Source organism: Electrona antarctica, assembly GCF_951216825.1.
Source record: "Electrona antarctica genome assembly, chromosome: 4".
In the NCBI taxonomy this organism is placed as follows: domain Eukaryota; kingdom Metazoa; phylum Chordata; class Actinopteri; order Myctophiformes; family Myctophidae; genus Electrona; species Electrona antarctica.
This window is the reverse complement of record NC_136809.1, coordinates 36290402-36315682: the sequence shown is the minus strand read 5'-3', so window position 1 is coordinate 36315682 and position 25281 is coordinate 36290402. Positions and strand designations below refer to the sequence as shown.

Sequence of the window (25281 nt, the reverse complement as noted above, 5' to 3'; positions counted from 1 at the left end):
AGTTACAATCTGCGGCCACCAGAAAGACACTTCATTGTTTCAGTTAGTCAAGTCATTCTACTTTTGCCAAACAAATACATAGAGAAACAAAACTTGTGTGTTAGGTCAATCTCATGGTAACTAACATATTCGATAGAAATTCATATATTTTTTAATTCAAATTTAGCTGAAATGTCTGTGAACATCACATCAAAACCGATAGCATAGCTACTTAGCGAACAGCTGTTTTGAGTGACAAGGGAATAGGGGGCACTCTGCTTAGAAGCCCGCACGGCCAGGGTTTGTAAGGAAATCAAGCGCTTAGCCTACCTTCCCTAGTTCAGCTAAAGATATGCTGGATCACTGCAACACACCTGGGATTGATATAAACTGATTTAAGGTGTAGAATATCGTGAGATTTAGTATGTGGTCTAATCAGAAATCAATCAGAATCAAGTTTGGGACTAACCATTTTAGAAAGTCAATTATAGTATAAGTGAACACAACATTATTTGCAATACATGCTGTAGGACTGCAGGGTCTGACATTAAGATGTATTTTCCTACAAGTACTTCTTTAATCTTCTTGCCCGGTCTATGGGGTACTGTTGCCAGTGGTGCAGCATACATTTCTCTCACAATATATTTCTCAAATCCATTGCAAAAAAAAAGAAAGAAAATGGTAGTTGTAGCTACAGTGCATTATGCATAATGTGATTTTGATGACTAATATTAAACTAGAAGTCGCAATTTTTTGGAAAAATTGCAAAATGTGATTGCCGCAGCCAATTACAATGTCACGTCACTCCTGTGATCTTGTGTAAGTATTTGGAAGGGGTTTATCGCCCCCCCTATGTATGAAAATGGAATTGCTTTTGGCTCTGGGTTGATTAAACCACCCACGACATGTGATTCCAATTTGGGATTGATTGGACATTCCATTCGTGATTTATGGCATTTTTTATAAAATAGGCTCCTCCCACTAACTTCAGATTACGAAACACAAAAAATGGTAAAGTGGTAAAAAGGTATGTTTTCAGGTTATAATAGCGGATTTGAATTAGCCTGGCTAATAATCCAGACGTGAATCTGCCGTTGGCAAAAAAAAGAATTGCCTTCAGTGTGATATGAGTCTTGCTTATTAGCCAGGCTAGATTTGAATGCCATCAATGCATTGAAAGGGACACGTTTAATCAGAACATTGAATGCTGCAGTAGATGCGTCTATACTGACAAAACGTTTTCTTGTGACGTTTGAGAAATTCAGTAGGCTGCATAATGCGTTGATCACGGCTACATCTTCATCTCAGATGATGACATTGTAGATCTCTACAAGCAAGCAAATGTTTGTCTTATGTGTAACAGTGATCATGTTTGTTAATGAAATTTAAATTAATGAATTGTTGTTTATTCTATTGTGTCATGCCAGTCACTATCCACCTCCCTACCGACCCAAATTACTTTAATTTGATCCTCCCATCGAGCTAATTTATAGTGGGAAGTTGGTTTCCCTTGATGTGAATAAACACGTGTCTTTTCAAGGTACATATGTTATTGAAACTCTTTTCACAAAGTTTACTGTTTACAGTAGAGAGGTTTTTCTCCGGTGTGGATACATTGGTGTATCCTTGGCTGACCTGATTGACTGAAACTCTTGTCACAATGTTTACAGTGGAAATAAGGTTTAAGGTTTTGCTCCAGTGTGGACACGCTGGTGGGTTTTCAGGTGACTTGACTGACTGAAACTCTTGTCACAATGTTTACAGTGGAAAGGTTTTTCTCCAGTGTGGACACGCTGGTGTATCTTCAGCTGACCAGATTCATTGAAACTCTTGTCACACAGTTTACAGTGGAAAGGTTTTTCTCCGGTGTGGATACGCTCATGTGCCTTCAGCTTCGATGACTGAATGAAACGCTTGTCACAATGTTTACAGTGGAATGGCTTTTCTCCAGTGTGGACACTCTGGTGTGTCTTTAGGTGTTCTGACAGAGTAAAACGCTTGTTACACAGTTTACAGTGGAATCTCTTTTCTCCGGTGTGGAGGCGTTGGTGTCTCTTAAGGGAACCTGACTCACTGAAACACTTTTCACAATTATTACAGTGGAAAGGTTTTTCTCCGGTGTGGACACGCTGATGTTTCATCAGGTCAGATGACTGAATAAAGCTCTTGTCACAATGATTACAGTGGAAAGGTTTTTCTCCACCTGGTTGAGTTAAAGTCTTGGCAAACGATTGATGACATTCATCAGTGCCTCCTTGTTTCTGGCTGGTTCTAGAGCTGTTCATTTGCTGACAGGCTGCTGAGGTGATCTGTCCATTCCTCAGCATTTGGAAGTAGAGGTCATTGTGTCTCCTCCTAATGTGTTTATGAAGGAAGACCTGAGATGTGAAGGAGTATGAACACTCAGAACAGGAGAAGAACTGAGTCTGGGATGACTGGGATCTCACTCCTGAGAGAGATAGAGGGGAGCGAAAGAGGAGAGAGGCATGTTAGAACTGGTGAGTCTTGAAGGCTTCCATCATCAAACAACTCTGTTGTTAGGAGCATTACGGCTTTCCTGTTAATATTTCTGATTTAATTGTATTTTTCATCAACCTATTATTGCAACTCCCAGTTCCCCCCACACATGTAAGTTCTCTCCCTGTGTTAAACCATTCAGGACGGGAACCCCTTTTGGTGTTTTAAGCATTAGGTTATACTTTAGCTATTGACAAATAACAGATCTACAATCTCATAGCGTGGCACCGCTATGAGCTTGTAGATCTGCTATTTTTTTTTATCATGAAAATGTGTCTTACATCTTTGAATATGGGGGGGGTCCCTGGAACAACATATTTTCAGAAATTACATATAATTTTGGGGTTCCGTGACATGAAATAGATTGAGAACCACTGACAGAAACATACTGTAGATTTATCAGAAAACTGTCATGATTTAGAAGACATTTGTAGAATGCCCTAAATGGGTTAACACTGACCAGTGTTGGGCAAGTTACTTTTAAAAAGTAACTAGTTACACAAAACATGGGGGTTACAGTTCCATTGCTCCAGTGAATGTTGTATGTGTAGATAGCTCATAGCTGCTCTTATTGGCAAATGGCAATACTAATCTGTGTCTGGATTTCTAAACAAAGTAATACCAAATCCAGAATGAGCACGCACGCACGCACGCACGCACGCACGCACGCACACACACAGCGTCTTTCACACGTGCGCGCACACACACACACACACACACACACACACACACACACACACACACACACACACACACACACACACACACACACACACACACACACACACACACACACACACACACACCTCGGCTCCTCCACCCTCTCTCCCACACGTATATCGCCGCACTTGTCTCACACTGCATGCAATCTGCATACAGAAAGTTATTCTCAGTCTCCACCAAGACTACATGAAAAATAACGGAAGAATAACAGCGTAACGCACCATGCAGTAACGGTAAGTTACTGAATTTAAAAAATGTTACAGAAAGAGTTACTGCCGAAAACAGAAACGTGTTACTTGTAACGTGTTACGTCCCAACACTGACACTGACTGACCTTCACTGGTCTCCTCCCAATCATCACTGTCTTCAGTGACTTCGGTATCAGATTCAAGTTCAACTTCAACTTCAGAGCAGTGTGAACAGATGTCTTCTTCATTTTTCACTGTTGGTAATGTCAACATTGACCCCTCAGGCTCCTCTGGTCTTTGAAGTATCTCCTCCTGTTCTTCTTTAATGTGTGGAGGCTCTGGTTCCTCCTGGCGCAGACAGGGGCTCCTCTCCTGTCCAGGAGAAACCTCCTCTTTACACACAACCATGTGCAGGATGTCTTAGGAGCAGAAATGAAAGTCAACATTGGATTCCTCAAGTGTAAAAAAAAAAAAAAATGATTTCCATCCTTCATGTTCCACATACAAAACGAAAATCAATTTGATGAAGGAGAATTTGATCAAACTGTCAAAACTAAGCATATTGACAAAGGATTTTCATAGGATTTAGAAATCCATTTCATATTGCTATGTCCATTATTTTCAGAGCTTACAAATTTAATACATTTGAATCTAGCAGTATTGTGTGAAAATAAGAAGGATTTAGCAACTAACACACCCAAAGAGTGTCTTTCCTCTTTCCCAGCTGGCAGCTGTACTAATATTGCTGTGTATTAGTCTGGATTCTCTGTGGAACCTGCATTTCCAGTTGGAACTACTGGTAACTAACTACTATATTCTTCTTCTGACCAGTTTGTGTAGACGCCATTTGGCATATTGTTGCCCTGTTGGTATTGATTGAAAGTCTTATTCACAGTATGTAGAATGGGTACATTTCAACAAAAGTACAGGTCAATACAAAAACTGCTATGAGGATAAAACCAGAAAAAGCACTAAAGGTTGTGTACATTAGGGTCCTCCATTTTCAATTCATCAAGTAACACACCCATTATACAGTCAACACAGTCTGTTACAATCAGGACGATGGTACGACCAATGTCGCAGGTTAGGACTTCAACATGATTTGTTCCCACAATAGTCTACTCGCCAGCCACCCTGGGCAAGACCTACGCTGAAAAGACTATCAGCGGAAGTGGCGGAAGTGTTGCGTGTAAGATAACTACGTCACGCGGCTGTGTTTACTAGTCCCCACCGAAACAAGGAAATTACGTTGATGCTTTACAAATCAGTTCACATTCTCCACGAATGAAACAAGTGTTGTGATTGGTCGGGAAAATATCGTATCCGGGGGAAATACATCTGATGGATGTTCCGGAGGATACGTCCGCCGATAGCTTCTTTGCCTTACGTTGTGACCAGGCTCTTCTTTTCGCAGATAAGTGAGCCTGGGACCGAGGCTACTTGCCAGCCCATAGAGCCCCATTGTGAACCCGGACATGTTGAGTACACCAAGGTTTATGTTAGAAATGTTGAGTATGGGTCCCCAGCACGTAGAAACTGCCGGATGCTAACTAAACTTTGTGACCATACCATTAACGACCTATAGAAGGCAAAACATTCAAAATTTCATCATGCTTTATGCAGCATGTGACATGTCAAACTATGGGGTTTTCATGATGCTGAATCCATTCCAAGCATTAGTTTGTATGTATTAAAGATTGTAAACCATTATAATTTTCAAACTATGTGAATATATCAATATGTCTACATTCACAATGCATGATGAATTCAGATGTCAGAAGATCTTTTGTAGCAGAAATATTTAATGAAGTCATTTTGATTGATTAAAAACTTCATTAACAGTTTGCAAAAACAGATGTATACAAAATAATGCTAAAAGGATAACCCAATAAGCCCAGGGCTTGTTTCCATTGAGGTCCTGTGTATTCATTTCATCATGACAATATTCAAAACATCATGTACGAGTGGTAATAAAAAAGGATATTGTACAGTAAACATTTGGGGGGTAAGGTTTTTACAGTGGAAAATCGCACGGCAGCCACCTGTGTGTGCTTGGAGAAGAGAATAATGTAATACAGTTCAGAGTTAAGTTATTATACCAGAATGTTCTAGTAAACAGGAAAATAGTTCTGTAAGATTGATTGTTAATGCATGAATTGCACTGCGTCAGGTTGACAGAATGGTGTAACTTATGAGATGTCATATTACTTGGTCAGGTTGACAAAACGGTGTAACTTATCATGAGATGTCATATTATTGTATGTGCCAAGACAATAGCAGTATTAAAACCCATAATATTTCTGATTTTTTTTATCCACTTCCCTACCAATATAAAAGATGATTGTTATTTTCTTATTTTATTTTGGCAGGGGGCAGGACCATTCAAACAAGAGGCTAAATATGTATTTTATAGTGGTTTCTTGGCTAAATATGTATTTTATGGTGATTCTTTGTTATTTACTATAGTCCTACTAGACCCCAGGAAATTACATTTAGCCACAAAAGATCACAGGATCTACTGAATCTTAAAGGGGATACGGGGGATGCCATACCGTGTCGTAGGCTCAATATGTCAGTTTGTCACCTCCCCCTTCACATTCAGTAAATCGTAGTTTTCTGTGCCTAGATGTAATTTAGTAGGGCTAGTAGGGCTATAGTACGTGTTTAATAATAAAGAAATTGCCAAAAACAATTGTAAAAAAATACATATTTAGCCACTTGTTTGAATGCCCCGCCCCCTGTCAAAAATAGCTAAAACAAAAGAAAACAGCAAATTAAAAAATACAAATAAATAACACTCATCTTTTACTTTCTCTAATAACAATCTGACACAAATTTATAAACATTAAGAACCACCGCAAGTGAGGTGCTGGAGCCACAAAGTGAACATGAGAAAAAATAAAGGGAAGCTCCGCACACTCAGATCTGCGCACAATCAATGTATTTATTTAGCAAGCTTTCGGTCTACTGACCACCTTCAGGCATAAATAACAATCTAAAACATGAACCCTTGGTGAATAAACCTGGTGAATGACCTTTTAGATTACTGCAACAACTGAAGGTCTTTCTCCAGTGTGGACACGCTGGTGCTTCTTCAGGGAACCTGACTCAGTGAAACTCTTGTCACAATGTTTACAGTGAAAAGGCTTTTCTCCAGTGTGGACACGGTGGTGTTTCTTCACGGATACCAACTGACTGAAACTCTTGTCACAAAATTTACAGTTGAAATGTTTTTCTCCAGTGTGAACACGCTGGTGTCTTTTCAGGACAGATGACTGACTGAAACTCTTGTCGCAAAGTTTACAGTGGAAAGGTTTTTCTCCAGTGTGGACACGCTGGTGTGCCTTGAAAGAACCTGACATACTGAAACTCTTGTCACAATGTTTACACTGGAAAGGTTTTTCTCCAGTGTGGACACGCTGGTGTCTCTTGAAGGAACCCGACTCACTGAAACTTTTGTCACAATGTTTACAGTGAAAAGGTTTTTCTCCAGTGTGGACACGCTGGTGTGTCTTGACGGAACCTGACTGACTGAAACTCTTGTTACAATGTTTACACTGGAAAGGTTTTTCTCCAGTGTGGACACGCCGGTGCTTCTTCAGAGATCCTAACTGGCTGAAACACTTGTCACAATGTTCACAGTGGAAAGGTTTTTCTCCAGTGTGGACATGCTGGTGTATCTTCAGCTGAGTTGACTGCTTGAAACTCTTGTCACAATGTTCACAGTGGAAAGGTTTTTCTCCAGCGTGGACATGCTGGTGTATCTTGAGACGATGTGAACGGCTGAAACTCTTCTCACACAGTTTACACTGGAAAGGTTTTTCTCCGGTGTGGACACCCCCACTTGTCTCCCCCCAATCATCACCGTCTTCAATGACTTCAGTGTCAGATTCAAGCTCAACTTCAACTTCAGAGCAGTGTGAAGAGAGGTCTTCATCATCATCTTCACTTTTCACTTCTAGTAATATCAACGTTGACGCATCAGGCTCCTCTGGTCTTTGAAGTATCTCCTCCCGTTCCTCTTTGATGTGTGGAGGCTCCGGTTCCTCCTGGAGCAGACTGGGACTCCTCTCCTGTTCACCAGCGTGTCCATCCTGCACAACCATGTGCAGGATGTCTAGTAGCAGAAAAATAACATGATAGATGTTAGAAATGCCACACTGACCTTACCTAATTGTGTGTATTGACAGGTCACACTGACCTGAAAGGGTTACTAGGCAAATATGTGTGTGTACAAACACACTCCCCCCTCCCCCTCCCTCCCTCCCCTCTGGCAGGCATCAAACATGTAGCTGTCACTGATGCACTTTGATGCTTTCACTGACTAGAGAGCACTAACAAGCACAGAACAAGTTTGACATTATTATGACCCCTGCAAGGGATGAATGTCAACATAAACAGTGGAAATGTTAACATAAACAGTGCAACAAAACCAAAATAGAGCCAGAGGGATGTCTTTCTGCAAGGAAACACATAATAGTACAATAATATACTGTCTGATAAAGGGAAATGAGGGCTAACATATTTATATACATATCCAACTATTAATTATACAAATGTGTATCTGTGTATCTGTCTATCTGTCATACCTCCTTCCGTAGCACTGCACAAGACTGCTGCTCGCTTAGGGATCGATCCATCTTCAAATGCGACGGCGCACGGCACACCTCGCGCAACAATGCCCTGTGCTCTCGCTTTAATGTGCGCTGCTTACAAGCACCTAACATGTCCTTAATTTATCTTAATTCTACTTAATTTCACGCACATACATGCACTCTGCAGTGCGTATCTCTGTGAGACAGTTATCTGTGCAACATCGCCATCATGTGTTCATGTGTGCGTGTTGTGTGCGCTCATGTAGCGCTGTTTTGTTTCAGAAGCAAAAAGCACTCATTTATTTTGTGTGTTGTGCTATTTCTGCCTTAAAATGCATACCAATAATAGGCTATGATCTATCTTCAAACGGGAAAGGACTTACTCACCATGTGCTACAGAATTCATTTATTTGTTTACCGTATGTGTAGTTTATTAGATTTGTTTGTATGTTATCTCATAGTATGTATGCATTGTTTGTTTTGCCATAATAATGTGAATCTTATGTTAGATAGAACATTTACATAATTGTACAGCCTTTTTGTAGGAACTTACACAACCTGGTTTAGAGTCCATATTGTCCATATTTTTAGTTAGTCATTATATTTGTTGCACTTTATTGTTTTACAAATTTAGTGAGATGCATTTATGTTATGTTTCGGACCACGGCTGTAATAAATCATTTCAACTGCGAAAGTCTTCTTTCAGTGTCCTCCGACCAGGACACACCTCTCTTTTTCAAAAATGTTATAAAATACAATACCATTTGGTTTTAATAAAGGGGAGATAGAATCGAGTTTTCCAAACTTTTTGTAGGGAGTTTATGCATGCAAACAGTACATAAGTCTACCGTAATAAAGTGTGAAAATAAGAAGAATTCACCAACTACCGACTAAAATATATAGATCATTTACAATCCAGTTGTCAAATGGATGAATCCAACATTTCCTACGTTAACAACATTAACGTGTGAAGGGCGAAGTGAGGGAGAAGAAAACAATCGCTTCAGTTTAGATTTTCCAGCTGGACTGAATAGTACTGAAGCAACAAAACGTTTCATTCGCACTGAAAAAATATTGTATCTTTCGGTGGGAACACAACACACTTTTAGAATGACCAAAACAAGTAAAGTTACCATCTACAGGTTATTGCTGGTGTAAATGCATATATTTCTAGCTGTTACCGCAAATATTTATGTATGCAAACAGTACATAATTCTACCGTAATAAAGTGTGAAAATAAGAAACTTACCCCAAGTGTCTGCAACTATTTTTTACGTGCTACGTCACGCGATGAGGAAATGTTGCTGTTCTGTTTTTGTTTATTGCTTTGAAATGTTGTATTATGTGTATCTCAACGACACTGCAAATGAGAGTGACCTCAATGTCTTTCAAGAATAAATAAAGGTTTGAAGTGAAGTGATATCAAAACATAATACTTCACACAAGGAAATGTTACCTCTGCATGGTGGGTGGTCTTCAGGTTCCTCCTGCTTAATAGAAATGTCCCTGGCTGAGTCTGGAGAGTTCATCTTCACCTGCAGTCTGGACTGCACGCACTGGTCTGAAATTAAGGAAAGGACTTTAATAAATTCAGACCCACTGGTGTCAAGAATATGCAAGAATATGTTTTTAATGATTCTGCAGCCATGCTTCCTTAGCCCCACCCCCCCTCAACAATTGTACCCGCCACCCTTTTACCAAATCCAGATTAGAGATTACTATAAGGCCGTACAGACGCTAGTGAGTCTTTCCTAAACTGCTCCCCATAGATCCGCCCTTTCCCCCGCCTCCCCGTTCCTAGACCACGGCGGAGGGGCGCCGTCTCTACCGAACTTGAGCCACGAGAGACACCACCAAGGGCGCTAAAGAGCGCAAGTTGTCGTGTCGAGCGTTGCGAAGTTCGGTAGAGCTGACTCGATCAGCCCTGTCCAAGTTGCAACCTGATAGGCACAGAATAGTAAATTATGACATCTTGTGTTGTGTGCAAGTGGAGAGTTTGTCCAAAAGATGGCGCCAGAGGAAAAGCCATTTAGGCATCAAATGAGTAGGATTCATCTCTGCAGCATTAAAAGATGCAAAATTGCAAATGATTATTATTTGTATCTTGTTAAATAGCTCTCTTTTCAGATAATTACTTCAAGTCTCACGTCTTCCTCAATAAGCTACAGCAAAAAAAACAACATTTAAACACTAGGCCTATTTAACTTTTTAACAATATTTTTGTTTTAACCAAAACATAACTTACAGCACCTTTAACAGTTTATATTACGCACTACGCAGCTGGGGAAGAAAGACAAGAGACAGTGAAACGTACCGAGTTCTGGCTGGTCTTCAGGTTCTTCCTCCTGTTTCACTGAAATGGGCCTGGCTGGATCTGGAGAGTTCATCTGCACCTGATGTCTGGAGTGGACTCCACAGTCTGGAATAAAACAATTAAAATCCTACAGTTTAATTAGGATTTATTAAGAAGAGAAACTCCTCTTACACTCAACTTCAACAATAACACACAATAAGGAAGGAGTAACATATTTGGTTTAATCACCTGTCAACAGTGCAAGTTGTTTCACAGAGCACTTCCTGAATAATCAATGAGAATCTTTTTCACTTCAAGTTGCCTAGAATCAAATGATTTTTGCAGTTAAAAAATTCTAAACACAATTGAACATATGTACCAAATATGACATACGGTTATTGTTTTTGTGCTGTGCTGCAAACTAGATCTGGGCACATACCCACAGACAGAGCTGTCATCACCCTACTTGCGCTCTGCTGCCATTATATCAAGATATCACATTATTATATTATTGTCTCCACTCCATATGATTGATTATCCATATGGAGACAATAATATAATAATGTGATATCTTGATATAATGGCAGCAGAGCGCAAGTAGGGTGATGACAGCTCTGTCTGTGGGTATGTGCCCAGATCTAGTTTGCAGCACAGCACAAAAACAATAACCGTATGTCATATTTGGTACATATGTTCCACCCATGGTACTTTCAATTTGATGAGATTCTAGAATTACAGGAAGACCAGATAATTGTGTTTAGAATATGAATTATTGCTGCAGTACCTCTGACTCACCCACCAAAGGGAATAATATTAGTTATTTCTGCAGTACCTATGCTATGACCTACCCACCCAGGCAAACACTACCTACATTTTTGCAAAGTTACAGAAAATGTAACCGAGGGTCCCTGTCCCAGAAAGGGGCTAGCACGCAGACAGGTAGCTCTGGTCCATAGCCTTCTACTGCTTCTACGATTCTGCCCTGCAGGGCATAATCGTAGAAGCAGTAGAAGGCTTAGACCTAGAATGCCTGTGATCATTTAATTAACTTCGTAAATGTTCATGTATCATAGGCATAGATCCCTTCCTACTGTTCCTGGTTGAATTGAATTATGGGCGGCCTAAATGTGATAAATGCTCCGTTTGTACTCACCCATTAAATAATTCCAAAGACGTGGAGTGAAATATGGTCCTCTAGTTTTATATACATGTGAAAGTTCTGGCACAAAACGTGTATTTAGTCAATTATCTCCACTTTTTCAAGAGATGCACACGGACGTCTTTCTCTCCGGGCGAGGGGGGGCCGGAATGATCGATGAACTGATTTTATGAATATGTCCTGTTTACCAGACGTCATCACCAATTGACCAGGGAAACACAAAAGTTTGGGTCACACAATTGGCAGGTGGTGTGATTAATTACCCAGCACCTATCGCAAGGCACCTGCCAATTGTGTACGTGACCCAAACTTTTGTGTTTCCCTGGTCAATTGGTGATAACGTCTGCGGTAAACAGACGTATTCATAAAATCAGTTCATCAATCATTCCGGCCCCCCCTCGCCCGGAGAGAAAGACGTCCGTGTGTATCTCTTGAAAAAGTGGAGATAATTGACTAAATACACGTTTTGTGGCAGAACGTTCACATGGATATAAAACTAGAGGACCATATTTCACTCCACGTCTTTGGAATTATTTAATGGGTGAGTACAAACGGAGCATTTATCACATTTAAGCCGCCAAGTCCGACATGAAAGTAAGTGCGACCGTTCTATGGCTCTGTATGTGAAATACTGTATATACTGTATGGAACAACAAGAGCCGTTCTAGGGCTATAGAAGGCTATGGACCAGAGCTAGCAGACAGGTAGCTCTGGTCCATATGCTCTAATGCCGAATGACCAACGGCATTGTAACGGCATTAGAGCTATGGATCAGAGCTATAACAGGCAGATACAGAGATCTCCATTATACAGTAGGCTATGGGCACAAAAGAGACACAGCCAGATAGTTACAACGGGTATTATTAGGTTTGCATAGTACAACAAAAAACAATGTATAATGTATTGCACTGCTGCTGTATAGCCCTGGTCCATGTGCTTACAGCGAGTCTCTCTACTCGCTGTATTGCACTGGACCAGGGCTACTGCTGCTGCTACGGAGCTAAGACCCCTGCCCTTGAATGGCTCTGAACATGTACAAATGCAAAATCTAAGGTGCTTACCCTGCTGCCCCACTTGTCCGGTTGCCTTGCGGAAAGCCTTTAAAAACCGTAGGTCCATAGTTAGTTAGTTAAAAAGTGTTTTAATCCAATCTTTCATACATACATCTTGGATCTTTCCTCGATTGCAACTGCGCAACGTTTTAGTTTTCTTTGTATTTGAAAGTGTCAACCCCCATGGACATGGTGTCAATATCTATGGTGTCAACAGTAGTCAATGTATGGAATATGCAATCAACCAGAGTTATAAAGGAGCAGCCAGCTGTCAACCAACACCAGAGTAATAAACGGACCAACACACCACCATGTTGTTTTCACAACTGCATTGTGGTTAACTATGTTCTTCTTCTGACCAGTTTGTGTAGAAGCCAGTTGGCGTTTTGCTGCCCCCCACTGTTTCGGATGTCTCGGATACTGTCCGTTATACAGTTTTTTGATTGATTGATTGAAGAATTTATTAACAGTTTGCAGAATTACAGTACATTTCAAGCACAAACTCAATACAAAGGCTGTTAACTGTGAGTGGACGACCCAATTAAGCATTACACTTGTTTCCAACAGGGTCCACCATGTTCAAATCATCAAAACATTTAGAGACGTACAAATAGACACTTCTATAGACAGAACAGGAATTCATCAAAAAGGAGGTAAAAAGGGAAAAGAAATATATACAGTGAGGGGAAAGAAGGGGGGGGCGGGGGGGGGGATTCAGATTTTACGGGGGCCAGTTTCGAATTGCAGCCATCCGTAGGTGCCCTTTGAGAGCGGTTTTGAAGGAGTCAAGGGATTCGCATGTCTTAATGACAGTTGGTAGGGCGTTCCACATTTTGGTGGCATAGGAGCGAAAAGAATTTAGTCCCTTGTTTGTGCCGAATCTGGGTTGTACATGGTTCGTTGCACTCCCTCTGGTGTTGTGGGTGTGGACTTCGTTAACATTAAGGAAGTATCTAGACAGGTACATGGGTATCTTGGTGGTGTATCGAATCTTGTGGACCAGACCCATTGCAAGATGCTGTACTCTGTCGTCGACCCTAAGCCATTCCAGCCTGTCGAAGTGGGCAGGGGTGAGGTGGGTTCGGGGGGCTAGATCAAGTAGGAGCCTGACCAGTTTGTTTTGGGAAGTCTGGAGCCTGGTTTTAAGGGCCTTTGAGGTGCTGTGGTACCAGGAGGTGCATGCATAGTCAAAGAAACCCTGTACAAGGGCTCCTGTTAAGGTCTTCAAGGTGTTTTTGTTGACCAGTGAGGAGATCCTGTAGAGGAATCTTGTTCTATGGTTGACTTTTTTGATTACGTTGGTGGCCATTTTATCACCGGAAAGATTAGCCTCCAGGATGGAACCTAGGTAGGTAATTTCATCTTTACGTGTGATAACATTGTCACCCACTCTAACCAAGAAGCCATTTGCCTTGCTGAGATTACTAATAGAGCCAAAGAGAATGGATTCAGTTTTTCCCAGGTGTAAAGATAGTTTGTTATCAGCGAGCTAGGTGCAGATTCTACCGAGTTCAGAGCTGAGGGCATTTTCAACCTGCAGTTTGTCCCTGTCCGAGACCAGCAGTGCTGAGTCATCTGCGAACAGGAACAAGTTGCAGTCACAGGCTGAAGTCATGTCGTTTACATATATTAGGAACAGTAGAGGCCCTAGTATGCTTCCTTGTGGAACGCCACAGCTCACTGGGAGGGGGGGGGACAGTGTTCCGTTCACTTCCACCATCTGTTCTCTCCCCTCCAGGTAGGATTGCATCCAGCTCACTGATGTGCTATCGAAACCAATTGCTTTTAGCTTGTTAACCAGTATGGAGTGGTTCACGGTGTCAAAAGCCTTTTGGAGGTCCAGCATGACCATGCCGCAGTATTTGCCAGCGTCCACCTCTTGTTTGATGTGGTCGCTCAAATAGAGAAGGCATGTGTCAGTGGAGTGGGATGTTCTGAAGCCAGATTGGAACTCGTACAATAATTTATTAGTGGCAAGATACTTTTCAACCTGTTCATAGACTATTTTTTCCATCACTTTCGAGATGGAACTAAGAATAGAAATAGGGCGGTAGTTGCCGGGGTCTAATTTACTCCCTTTCTTGTGCAAGGGGGTTACTTTGGCCAGTTTGAAATCTTGGGGGACCTGTCCCTGTTTGATGGAGAGGTTTACTATGTGGGTGATGATTGGAGCTATAGAGATGGCTGAGTCTCTGAGAAATTTGGAGGGAATGTTGTCATGGCCTGTGGCCTTGTGGGGTTGGAGGGCACTCAGTTTCTTAATTACCTCATCAGTTGTTACCATAACTAGTTTAAAATCATCTTTACAAACACCTAGGTTTTTGTAGAAGGTTGTAATGTGCTCTACACCAAAGAGCCCAGAGTGGGAGGGCAGTTTGTTAACCAGAGTTGTTGCTATGTTTGTAAAGAAGATATTCAAGTAGTTGGCCACATCAAGGTTGTCAGTGATGAGAGTGTTGTCAGATTTGATGTTTATGTTCGAAAATCTGGTTTTTAGTTTCTGACCATAGCTTAGTTGATTGTTTAGTAGCTTCCAGAGCTCATGAGGATTGTTTTTGTTTTCCTGAGCTTTATCATCAGTCGATTGATTGATTGATTGATTGATTGATTGATTGATTGATTGATTGATTGATTGTCATTAAGTCAATACAAAAAAAACTGTTACTTTGTGGACGATCCATGATAAAGCATTACCATTTTCAATTAATCAGAACATTTTGAGACGTACAAATATACACAATATACACAAAAAAAGGAAGAAAAAAAAGGAAATCATATAAAGAAAGTAACGTAAGGGAAAAAACATGTACAGTATGGGGAGAAAGGGGTACATGCGTGGTGGGAGCTCAGTCAATACCGTTTCAGTATTCAGCAGGACGATGGTACAATGTACCAATCGAAGGCTAGGACGAGTCGGATTTCTTACGACTCGTGAGTGCAACCACACATGAAATTTCCCAGAAGTGTGCCTTTCTAGTTCACAATTAGTGTGGTTGCAACCACACAGCCCTTATGTCAATACATCATCACCATGGCCCCAGTGGCCCTATGTGAGGCCATGTGGGATCACGTGGGTCTATACATCATCATCATACATCATCCTCAATCATAACGTACGTATAGCGAGCTACTCAAACCCACACCCTCAACGTGCATGTACAGTACATTTTAAGTTTCCTTCTCAAACAACTGAACTAGTCACCACAGCACAACGCACCTATAGCCAGGTTTGATAGACTACCATATTTGGGCACGGCTTGTGACATCATGATACAGTGTATGATAACTGATCAGGGACCTCTAAATATCATTCAGGCAACAGATAGGCTAGTCTTAATTAGACTTAATTTATGTATGTGAGAAAGAAATAGAGAAATCACAACTTTACCCCACAACGGCAAAGTATACTAAGTAGTACCGTTCTTACATATCTACATGAACTTCATGGAAGACAAAAGCAGTGACAGCGATGTGAACTTTAATCAAAAGGGGTTTACTCAAGAATCAAATATACCCCTCCTGTCCTTGCATGTAGACCAAGAGGTTCAGTGGCTGGCTCCGGAAGAGCGACGGACACAGGTCATGGAGGCGCTGGCAAACCACCTGGACTCGCTGCAAGCTTCTCCACCGGCCAACAGGCATGTAATCAACTCTCTGCCACACATTACTATCCAGGATGCTTTGAAAGACTCCTCCTGTCTAATCTGCTGTAGTAAATACATTCAAGGGGAGCTGTACACACGTTTACCTTGTAGGCATGGTTTCCACAGACTGTGTCGCCTTTTGGCTTCAAAAGTCTGGCTCGTGTGTCACCGTGTCTTGACTCTGCCCAAGCGTCGTCTGCGCCCAGAACGAGAATTTTAGTTTAACTTAAGTATAAGTAATCTGCTAGTCTGTCTGTCCTGCTAAACAACTCGACCTTCTAAGGCGCCAGTCACGCTATTAAGACGAAATCGTTCCGGGGGAAACAGGGGGCAGAGCAGCAAGCAATTCATTTTCAATGGGAGTCACTGAGATTCACAAAACAGCTCTGCTCCATGGGGGGAGGAGGGCAGAACACACTCCATGGAGCAGAGCTGTTCTGTGAATCTCAGCGACTCCCATTGAAAATGAATTTCCCCCCTGGAACAGCGAGACCGATTTCGTCTTAATAGTGTAATTGGCGCCTTAGAGAGATGGCTTGTGTTTTTTTTGTTTTCCCAGGGGAAAACTAACGGTAATCAGAAATCAGTTACATTTTATAATATGGAAGTCAATTATTTTCATCAACACATCATGCTTTATGTGTCAATTATTCACCATGTTGTAGGTGCAACCCTTATGGAAACCATCCATAGGTGAAGGCAAACAGGTGCTTCTTTCATGGATATTTTGTGGCTATCTTGATCTGCATGCCTTCTGGTTTTTATTCCAGCCAACTACATTGTGGCCTCCAGCCAAGTGCACTAACACCCTGGCCTATATACTCCAGCATCCCCTGTCCCCCTGAGGGGACAGGGGATGCTGGATTATAAGAACTTTCCGCGCCTGCCCCCTGTGACATCATGTGGCAGGCTGGCAGCCACAGTGGTCATCCCTCACTTCACACGAGTATGATTCACAAAAGTGTGATACCTAACCAAACTCTGGCAGATGGGGCGGAGTTCACAGCTGGGATGGGTTAGGATTAGACAGGTCAAGTTTAGGGGTTATGTTTATGTAGACATTTTTTTTAACCTTTTCCCATTGCTTCCTTGACAGATGATCACACACACGCACGCACACACGCACGCACGCACGCACACACGCACGCACGCACGCACGCACGCACGCACGCACGCACGCGAGCGCACATGCGCACAAGACATAGTAGCACAGTAGCTCAACAGACACGAATTGACAATCATACGATTTGATGTAATTTAATGCAACTATTTTGAACATTAACAGTTGCAGGGGTATATTACGCTCTCTCTCTCTCTCTCTCTCACACACACACACACACACACACACACACACACACACACACACACACACACACACACACACACACACACACACACACACACACTTTAAATAGATTAACTTTAAAATAAAAAACAGAACTAAAACAGAACACGCAAGATTTTCCACACTGTCACATATTTTAGATTTTGAAAATATAACATTTCATAAGCAAGCTATACAAATCGAGAAATAAATTACACATTAAGTGCTGTCTTGTTTTTTTAAGTGCTTTACTCTTCCTATGAAGAAGTAAAATTGTCCACTTAAAATACAAAGGCAAAAGGAGAAACCTAATGCATTTGTTCATGTGTTAGTACACACAGCAGTCATTTTGCAAGAATCAGGGGGCCTCATGGGGTGCATACTTAGTTTAGACTAGTCATTGGTCTAAACGCCTCCGCGATTGTCTGTAGGGGTATTTCTGATGCCAAAACTCCCCTCTTACCTTGTGGTGTGAGCCCAGCTTAGACCAAATATCAGTCATTAAATGGTTCATTTCATCACATCTTTCATTGATGTTAATTGCTCTTCATATTCAGATAGTGTCTTATTATGTATCAACTTCTACTGATTCCAAACAAAAGAAATCCAGAACAGTTGAACAGGATCACCCATGTTGTCTCAAGTGCTCATTGGAGTTGTGGTCCTCTGTGAACACTACACGTGTTCACTTCACGGGCACCAGCTAGTGAAAGGGTACAGCATACAGTGGACAGTCTTGAACCTGTACAGAGCACAGGAGAATTCAGGTACGGAATCTTTATTTGAGCAACTTCAACCCTAGCATCCCTGGGCGGAACAGTCACCAAAACGAACTGATTTGCAAGCTCACAATGTGTTGCTTTGCGACGCATTGTGAGCTTGTAGACCGCCTATTTTTGGGCTAAGATATTTGCAGTCCATGGCTATACTAAGTATTAGGGCCCATGGGAATACGGTCCTGTAAGTACAGGATTTAATGGTACACCAGCTTATTATGCTAATTATGAAAATTGCCCAACATATGCAAGTTAGCATCCAGCAGTTTCTAAATGCTGGGGACCCATACTCAACATTTCTAACATAAAACTTTAGGGTACTCGTAATGTCCGGGTTCACATTCTGGCAAGTGGACTATTTGTTGGAAGGGTGGGTGAGGACTAACCTGGACGGGTCTTCCTCTCTGGAGAATATCCCCTTAATTTCAATACTGTTCAGCTTGTTCTCAAACATCCCATAGCTCAATGTCACCTGCAGGGACAAATGGAAAACAAATAATATTCATAATAATCATCATAATAATCAGACCAAATCAGAATTTGCTGTCAAAATGAACTCTGTATCAGACCTGTGCTGCTACGTTGCTGGGGCTGATGAGCAGAAGGTTCTCCAGGTGAGAGTGGAACAGAGGACAATGGACCAGGGACACTCCCAGACGCTTCTCCACTATGAAGCCCACCGTGCAGTCGTCTGGAAGACGGATCGCTGCTGACGTCCGTTCAAACCGGGAACCACTACACACACACACACACACACACACACACACACACACACACACACACACACACACACACACACACACACACGCACGCATGCAAACAAATCCATCAATCTTTGTTTATTAGAGCACATTTGTATAACACATTTAAAACGATCAAAATTGACCAAAGTGCTGTATATAATAAAACATCAAATCAACATATGGTATGCACATTGTGCATGTGTAACCACATAGTAGTCACATCTTAGCACTTCTAATAACTAGTGTTGTAGTACTCGAGTCCTTGACTCGTCTCGAGTACGGTCTCGAGTACGGTACGGTCTTGACTCAGACTCGCCCCCCCTCGGACTTACTTGGTCTTGACTTTGACTCGCTTTAGGTAGACTACAACGCTACTAATAATAACCATGGTTATTGTCTTCTCACCTAGCCCAGGGATCCATCCTCTGTGCCAGACGTCTGCTCAGACAGAAGCCTGCTCCACCGGTAGCGAACCAGAAACGCACCTCTCTCTGAAAAAAGACAACACGCACACAAACACACACACACACACACACACACACACACACACACACACACACACACACACACACACACACACACACACACACACACACACACACACACACACACACACACACACTAAACATTTGAACCACCTTCCTATTTAGCTGCACGACAAAGCCATGTCTCAAGTCATCCATGAAATCATGTGTTATACCGTCATGAATGTACAGTATTTGTGTTGTTACAGCCTTTTATCCTCAGCTGGAAGTAATTTGGACTCCACTCCACCATGTCATGGAGTAGACTAACAAATATAGAAATACTGTACACATACAACTTGGTGCTGGAGAATTTTTCCCTTATGTGCCAACATACTGTGCAAATATCATTTAAGAAATAAGGGTTAGGACATGTAGGACACTGTAAGGCACAGAGAATAGAATAGAAGTGTGCAGGTGAGGTTGACTGTAACAGAGAGGTCCTGTTACAGTCAGCTGCATACTTCTATTCTCAACCTATCACATACACATCTCACTAGCCTCGGTCCCAGGCTTACTTATCTGCGAAAAGAAAAGCCTGGTCACAACATAAGGCAGAGAAGCTATCGGCGGATGTATTTCCCCCGGATACGATATTTTCCCGGCCAACACTTGTTTCATTCGCGGAGAATGTAAATTGATTTGTAAAGCATCAACGTCATTTCCTTGGGCGATACTTCCGCCAAAATCCCGCAACTTCTGCCCAAAAACATTTACAGCGTAGGTCTTGCCCAGGGTGCGCTTAAACAGGTAAGTATGCATTGCTCAGAGTCATTTGTTTATTTGCTGTGTTGTCTCATGCTGTTGCTGACCTTAGGAATTGTTGCTCACCCTCCACCACCCCAGCTACCACCTGTTGTTTTCTGCTTTTGTGTAGGGATTTGGAGGGCCCCTATTTGGTGTAGGGGAGAATTAGTGTCGCCAAACCAAATAAATGTATTTCTCATTTTATATTCATGAAAAAATAATGAAATTCAATCAAGTTGGCATGACTGAACTGCTGAAGAGAAATTAAACCGAGGAGTGAGATGAGATGACAATACATTGGTTTGAATGTCGTGCAGTCACTGTTCATGACACAACTGATGATCGGGGGTTACGTTTTTATTGATTGATTGATTGATTGATTGATTGATTGATTGATTGATTGATTGATTGAATGAATGCTTATTAACAAGACCATTAACAGTACATGTAGTACAATCAAAGTTTGCTAAAAGGACAACACAAAAAGCCCCAGGGGCTTGTTTACATTGTGATCAATAGATCACAATGTAGATCACAATGATCAATAGATCACAATACGTGATGTTTGTTTTCGCCAATTCATTAGTTTGCCGTTTCAAGAGGATACGAGGATGTGTGAGGAAGCAAGGGTTGGTTGGAAAGAGGGAAGAGAGAGGCTTACTCTATCTCTTACTTAGATTATTCTGTCCTGAAAGAGATGGAGAAAAAGGTTAGAAGGAAAGGAAGGAAGGATCTTTTGAGGTTCCCCTTACCGTTTCATTTCCGTCCAGAAGCTCGTGGGCAGTGATGGGCCGGTCCAGGCTGGGTTTTCCCACATAGATATCTCCATTTGCAGGGAAGGCTGAGAGCAGTGAGAGCAGGGCCATAGGGTTCACATAGTTATCATCATCCACGTGACAGAGCCACCTGGTGGCCGGATGAGAACACGGGATTAAATACACTCTACAGGGGTTCCTGCACATGATACATACTAGTCCATAACCAAGGATACCACCACAACCAAACTATGTACAGACTTGGTTTTTGGATATCATAGAACAGCTGGTTGGTCTTACCTCTTGTCAGAGGCCATGAAGTGGTCGTACTCAGCTGACATTTTACAGGACAGAGCCTGCTGGCTGTGGTCTGACTGACAGCCTGTCACCACCATGTTATAACCTGGAGAGAGAGAGAGAGAGAGAGAGAGAGAGAGAGAGAGAGAGAGAGAGAGAGAGAGAGAGAGAGAGAGAGAGAGAGAGAGAATACACTTTTTATGATCACAATTGCAATTATATAAATGAATACATTATAACACAATGAATACTGAATGACACCCACTTCACTCTCACCCTCTCCTGCACACACATGGACACACTCACACAAATGTCACATTAGGTTCTGTATAACTATTAGATAATAACATAAATAAGCAAAGACAGACAGACAGGTGGTGAGAATGGGCAGCATCACATCTGACCCCCTGACCCTCAACACTGGAGCACCCCAGGGATGCGCGCTGAGCCCTCTCCTCTACTCTCTGTACACGTATGACTGCACAGCCACACATGACTCCAACACCATCACAAAGTACGCATACGACACGACAGTAATAGGCCAAATCGTCGACAACGACGACTCTGACTACAGAGACGAGATCAACCTCTCGCTCAACATCGACAAGACCAAGGAGCTGATTGTGGACTTCAGGAGGCCGCAGAGATATCATGCACCCATCCTCATCTATGGCGCTGCAGTGGAAAGGGTCAGTGAGTTCAAATTCCTCACATCTAAGAGGATCTCAAATGGGACGCACACACCACACATGTGAGGAAAAAGGCCCAACAGTGACTGTACTGGCTCTGACGCCTAAGAAGTTTGGAGTAGGACACCGCATCCTCAGGTTGTATTACAACAGCTCGGTTGAAGGTATCCTATCAGGCTGTGTTACGGCCTGGTATGGAAACTGTACCGCCCGAGAAAAGATCAGCCTACAGTGAATAGTGCGTATATATATATACAGTATATTGTAACGTTTAGTACCCTGAGCTGGAATCGAACCCCGATCTCCAACTCAGTAGACCAGGCAAGCAACAAGCCACGCCACGTGCAGGGTTGTTACACTTATCACTATATATATATATATAATACCATATAAATATGTGAGACTGATCAATGAGCAATGCATCAAACAGGATGGCTGGCCTACCTCTGGATGAGACGTCCAGGTCGTCTGTGTCCGTGAAAATGAACGTCTGTAAGGAAATAAATAAGACAGGAGGAGTTAGGCAGGTTGGAATAGAAGGTTATGTTAGGGAGTTTCATTCAATTCTGTATATGCAACAGTGTGTTTACTTTTTAAACATCCTTCAGCACTCTGACAGTTTAGAGACAGTAGAGGATCTCTCAGAAGCACACACACGCACACGCACACACACACACACACACACACACACACACACACACACACACACACACACACACACACACACACACACACACACACACACACACACACACACACACACACACACACAATCTGATGAGAACAAGATGGGTCTCAATCACTGCTGACACACACAGACAGTCAAAATGCTCACTGTGATTGGAGGAGTACCACAGGTAAGTAAAAGTAGCTATAAATCTTTCAAAAAGATGTCAAACCTTTTCAAAAATAGCCGATCTGCAAGGAACACCTTGTGATCTTGTAGCTCAAGTAGGCTACATATTCCCATTTGGGGTAGTCTTAAAACTCACCTCTTCAGACTCTACCTCACCACTCGGGAGGCATACTTTGGTTAGACATAGCATTGGTTAGACATAGCATTGATTAGACATAGCATTGGACCGACTGGATTAAGGTTGGTGAGGGGTGCGTTAAGACGACCGGATTAAGGTTGGTGAGGGGTGCATTAAAACGACCGGATTAAGGTTGGTGATGTGAACTTTAATCAAAAGGGGTTTACTCAAGAATCAAATATACCCCTCCTGTCCTTGCATGTAGACCAAGAGGTTCAGTGGCTGGCTCCGGAAGAGCGACGGACACAGGTCATGGAGGCGCTGGCAAACCACCTGGACTCGCTGCAAGCTTCTCCACCGGCCAACAGGCATGTAATCAACTCTCTGCCACACATTACTATCCAGGATGCTTTGAAAGACTCCTCCTGTCTAATCTGCTGTAGTAAATACATTCAAGGGGGGCTGTACACACGTTTACCTTGTAGCCATGGTTTCCACAGACTGTGTCGCCTTTTGGCTTCAAAAGTCTGGCTCGTGTGTCACCGTGTCTTGACTCTGCCCAAGCGTCGTCTGCGCCCAGAACGAGAATTTTAGTTTAACTTAAGTATAAGTAATCTGCTAGTCTGTCTGTCCTGCTAAACAACTCGACCTTCTAAGGCGCCAGTCACGCTATTAAGACGAAATCGTTCCGGGGGAAACAGGGGGCAGAGCAGCAAGCAATTCATTTTCAATGGGAGTCACTGAGATTCACAAAACAGCTCTGCTCCATGGGGGGAGGAGGGCAGAACACACTCCATGGAGCAGAGCTGTTCTGTGAATCTCAGCGACTCCCATTGAAAATGAATTTCCCCCCTGGAACAGCGAGAACGATTTCGTCTTAATAGTGTGATTGGTGCCTTAGAGAGATGGCTTGTGTTTTTTTTGTTTTCCCAGGGGAAAACTAACGGTAATCAGAAATCAGTTACATTTTATAATATGGAAGTCAATTATTTTCATCAACACATCATGCTTTATGTATCAATTATTCACCATGTTGTAGGTGCAACCCTTATGGAAACCATCCATAGGTGAAGGCAAACAGGTGCTTCTTTCATGGATATTTTGTGGCTATCTTGATCTGCATGCCTTCTGGTTTTTATTCCAGCCAACTACATTGTGGCCTCCAGCCAAGTGCACTAGCACCCTGGCCTATATAATCCAGCATCCCCTGTCCCCCTGAGGGGACAGGGGATGCTGGATTATAAGAACTTTCCGCGCCTGCCCCCTGTGACATCATGTGGCAGGCTGGCAGCCACAGTGGTCATCCCTCACTTCACACGAGTATGATTCACAAAAGTGTGATACCTAACCAAACTCTGGCAGATGGGGCGGAGTTCACAGCTGGGATGGGTTAGGATTAGACAGGTCAGGTTTAGGGGTTATGTTTATGTAGACATTTTTTTTAACCTTTTCCCATTGCTTCCTTGACAGATGATCACACACACGCACGCACACACGCACGCACGCACGCACGCACGCACGCGAGCGCACATGCGCACAAGACATAGTAGCACAGTAGCTCAACAGACACGAATTGACAATCATAGGATTTGATGTAATTTTTTTTTTTGAACTTTGTTTTTATTTCAAAAAAAGAAACACGAACAATGAAACAGAAATCAAACATAAATGTGAATACAAGAAAACAAAAATACATAACAAAAACAGAGACAATAAAAGAAATCAAAGAAAAACAGAAAAACAGCTTGACAAACTTCAAAAACACAGCATTCTTCAGACAGTACAGGACAAGGCAGGGAACAGCAGGAGACATGACTCACAATACAATACAATATACAGCAGATATCCAACATTCGAAGCATTTTTATAGACTCAACAACCCCTACTCAGCACTCTTAGACCTCTACACATACACCGAAACACCCAAGTACAATATTACAGAAGTCCATTTAAGTATGAAACTTTCCATTTTTAATTGTAACCTTGCCGTCATTTCCTCCATTATATAAACCTGCTTCAGTCTCTGTTTCCATTGGGTTATAGTAGGTGGTTTTACCTCCCTCCAATTTACTGTTATCATTTTCTTAGCAATCAGTAAAAGTATCCTTAATATGTAACTCCATCCACGCAACTCCTCGGGTATAATTCCCAGCAGAAATAACTCGGGTCCAGAAGGAATATTCAACCCCAAACACCTTTCAATTTCCTTTTTAACATTTTTCCAGAACCCTGAAATTATTGGACAATCCCAAAAAATGTGTGTATGGTCTCCAACTCCCCCACAATTTCTCCAACATAATTC

The 25281-nt window shown here is 42.2% G+C and overlaps 2 protein-coding genes across 3 annotated transcripts; both read right to left on the bottom strand.

Moving 5' to 3' along the window:
• Positions 1-227: 227 nt before the first annotated feature.
• LOC306921550 (uncharacterized protein) lies at positions 228-12807 on the bottom strand. 2 transcript variants are annotated; one of them, XM_079498724.1, is made up of 5 exons: positions 12516-12807; positions 10317-10421; positions 9459-9563; positions 3554-3826; positions 228-2428 (listed from the first exon to the last, which is right to left on the bottom strand). In XM_079498724.1, the coding sequence occupies exons 1-5, from the start codon at positions 12571-12573 to the stop codon at positions 1662-1664; spliced, it is 1308 nt and encodes a 435-aa protein (XP_079354850.1). In that variant the 5' UTR covers positions 12574-12807; the 3' UTR covers positions 228-1661. The 2 variants fall into 2 exon arrangements, with proteins under 2 accessions (XP_079354850.1, XP_079354849.1); XM_079498723.1 differs by lacking the exons at positions 228-2428; positions 3554-3826 and adding an exon at positions 5237-7524.
• Positions 12808-17577: 4770 nt separating this feature from the next.
• Positions 17578-22513, bottom strand: LOC306922574 (beta-1,3-N-acetylglucosaminyltransferase manic fringe-like). Its single transcript, XM_079500263.1, has 7 exons — positions 22450-22513; positions 21320-21422; positions 21017-21170; positions 19399-19484; positions 18820-18985; positions 18637-18722; positions 17578-18216 (listed from the first exon to the last, which is right to left on the bottom strand). The coding sequence occupies exons 2-7, from the start codon at positions 21412-21414 to the stop codon at positions 18165-18167; spliced, it is 639 nt and encodes a 212-aa protein (XP_079356389.1). The 5' UTR covers positions 21415-21422; positions 22450-22513; the 3' UTR covers positions 17578-18164.
• Positions 22514-25281: the final 2768 nt, after the last annotated feature.

Excerpts from the sequence above, each read along its gene's own strand:
- LOC306921550 (XM_079498723.1), bottom strand. The coding sequence starts at position 12,573 with ATGGACCTACGGTTTTTAAAGGCTTTCCGCAAGGCAACCGGACAAGTG. Across the intron at positions 10,422-12,515 it reads CGGACAAGTGGGGCAGCAGG|ACTGTGGAGTCCACTCCAGA; the intron begins GTAAGCACCTTA and ends GTTTTATTCCAG. Across the intron at positions 9,564-10,316 it reads TGAAGACCAGCCAGAACTCG|ACCAGTGCGTGCAGTCCAGA; the intron begins GTACGTTTCACT and ends CCTTAATTTCAG.
- LOC306922574 (XM_079500263.1), bottom strand. The coding sequence starts at position 21,414 with ATGGTGGTGACAGGCTGTCAGTCAGACCACAGCCAGCAGGCTCTGTCC. Across the intron at positions 21,171-21,319 it reads TTCATGGCCTCTGACAAGAG|GTGGCTCTGTCACGTGGATG; the intron begins GTAAGACCAACC and ends TCCGGCCACCAG. Across the intron at positions 18,723-18,819 it reads CCAGCAACGTAGCAGCACAG|GTGACATTGAGCTATGGGAT; the intron begins GTCTGATACAGA and ends TTGTCCCTGCAG.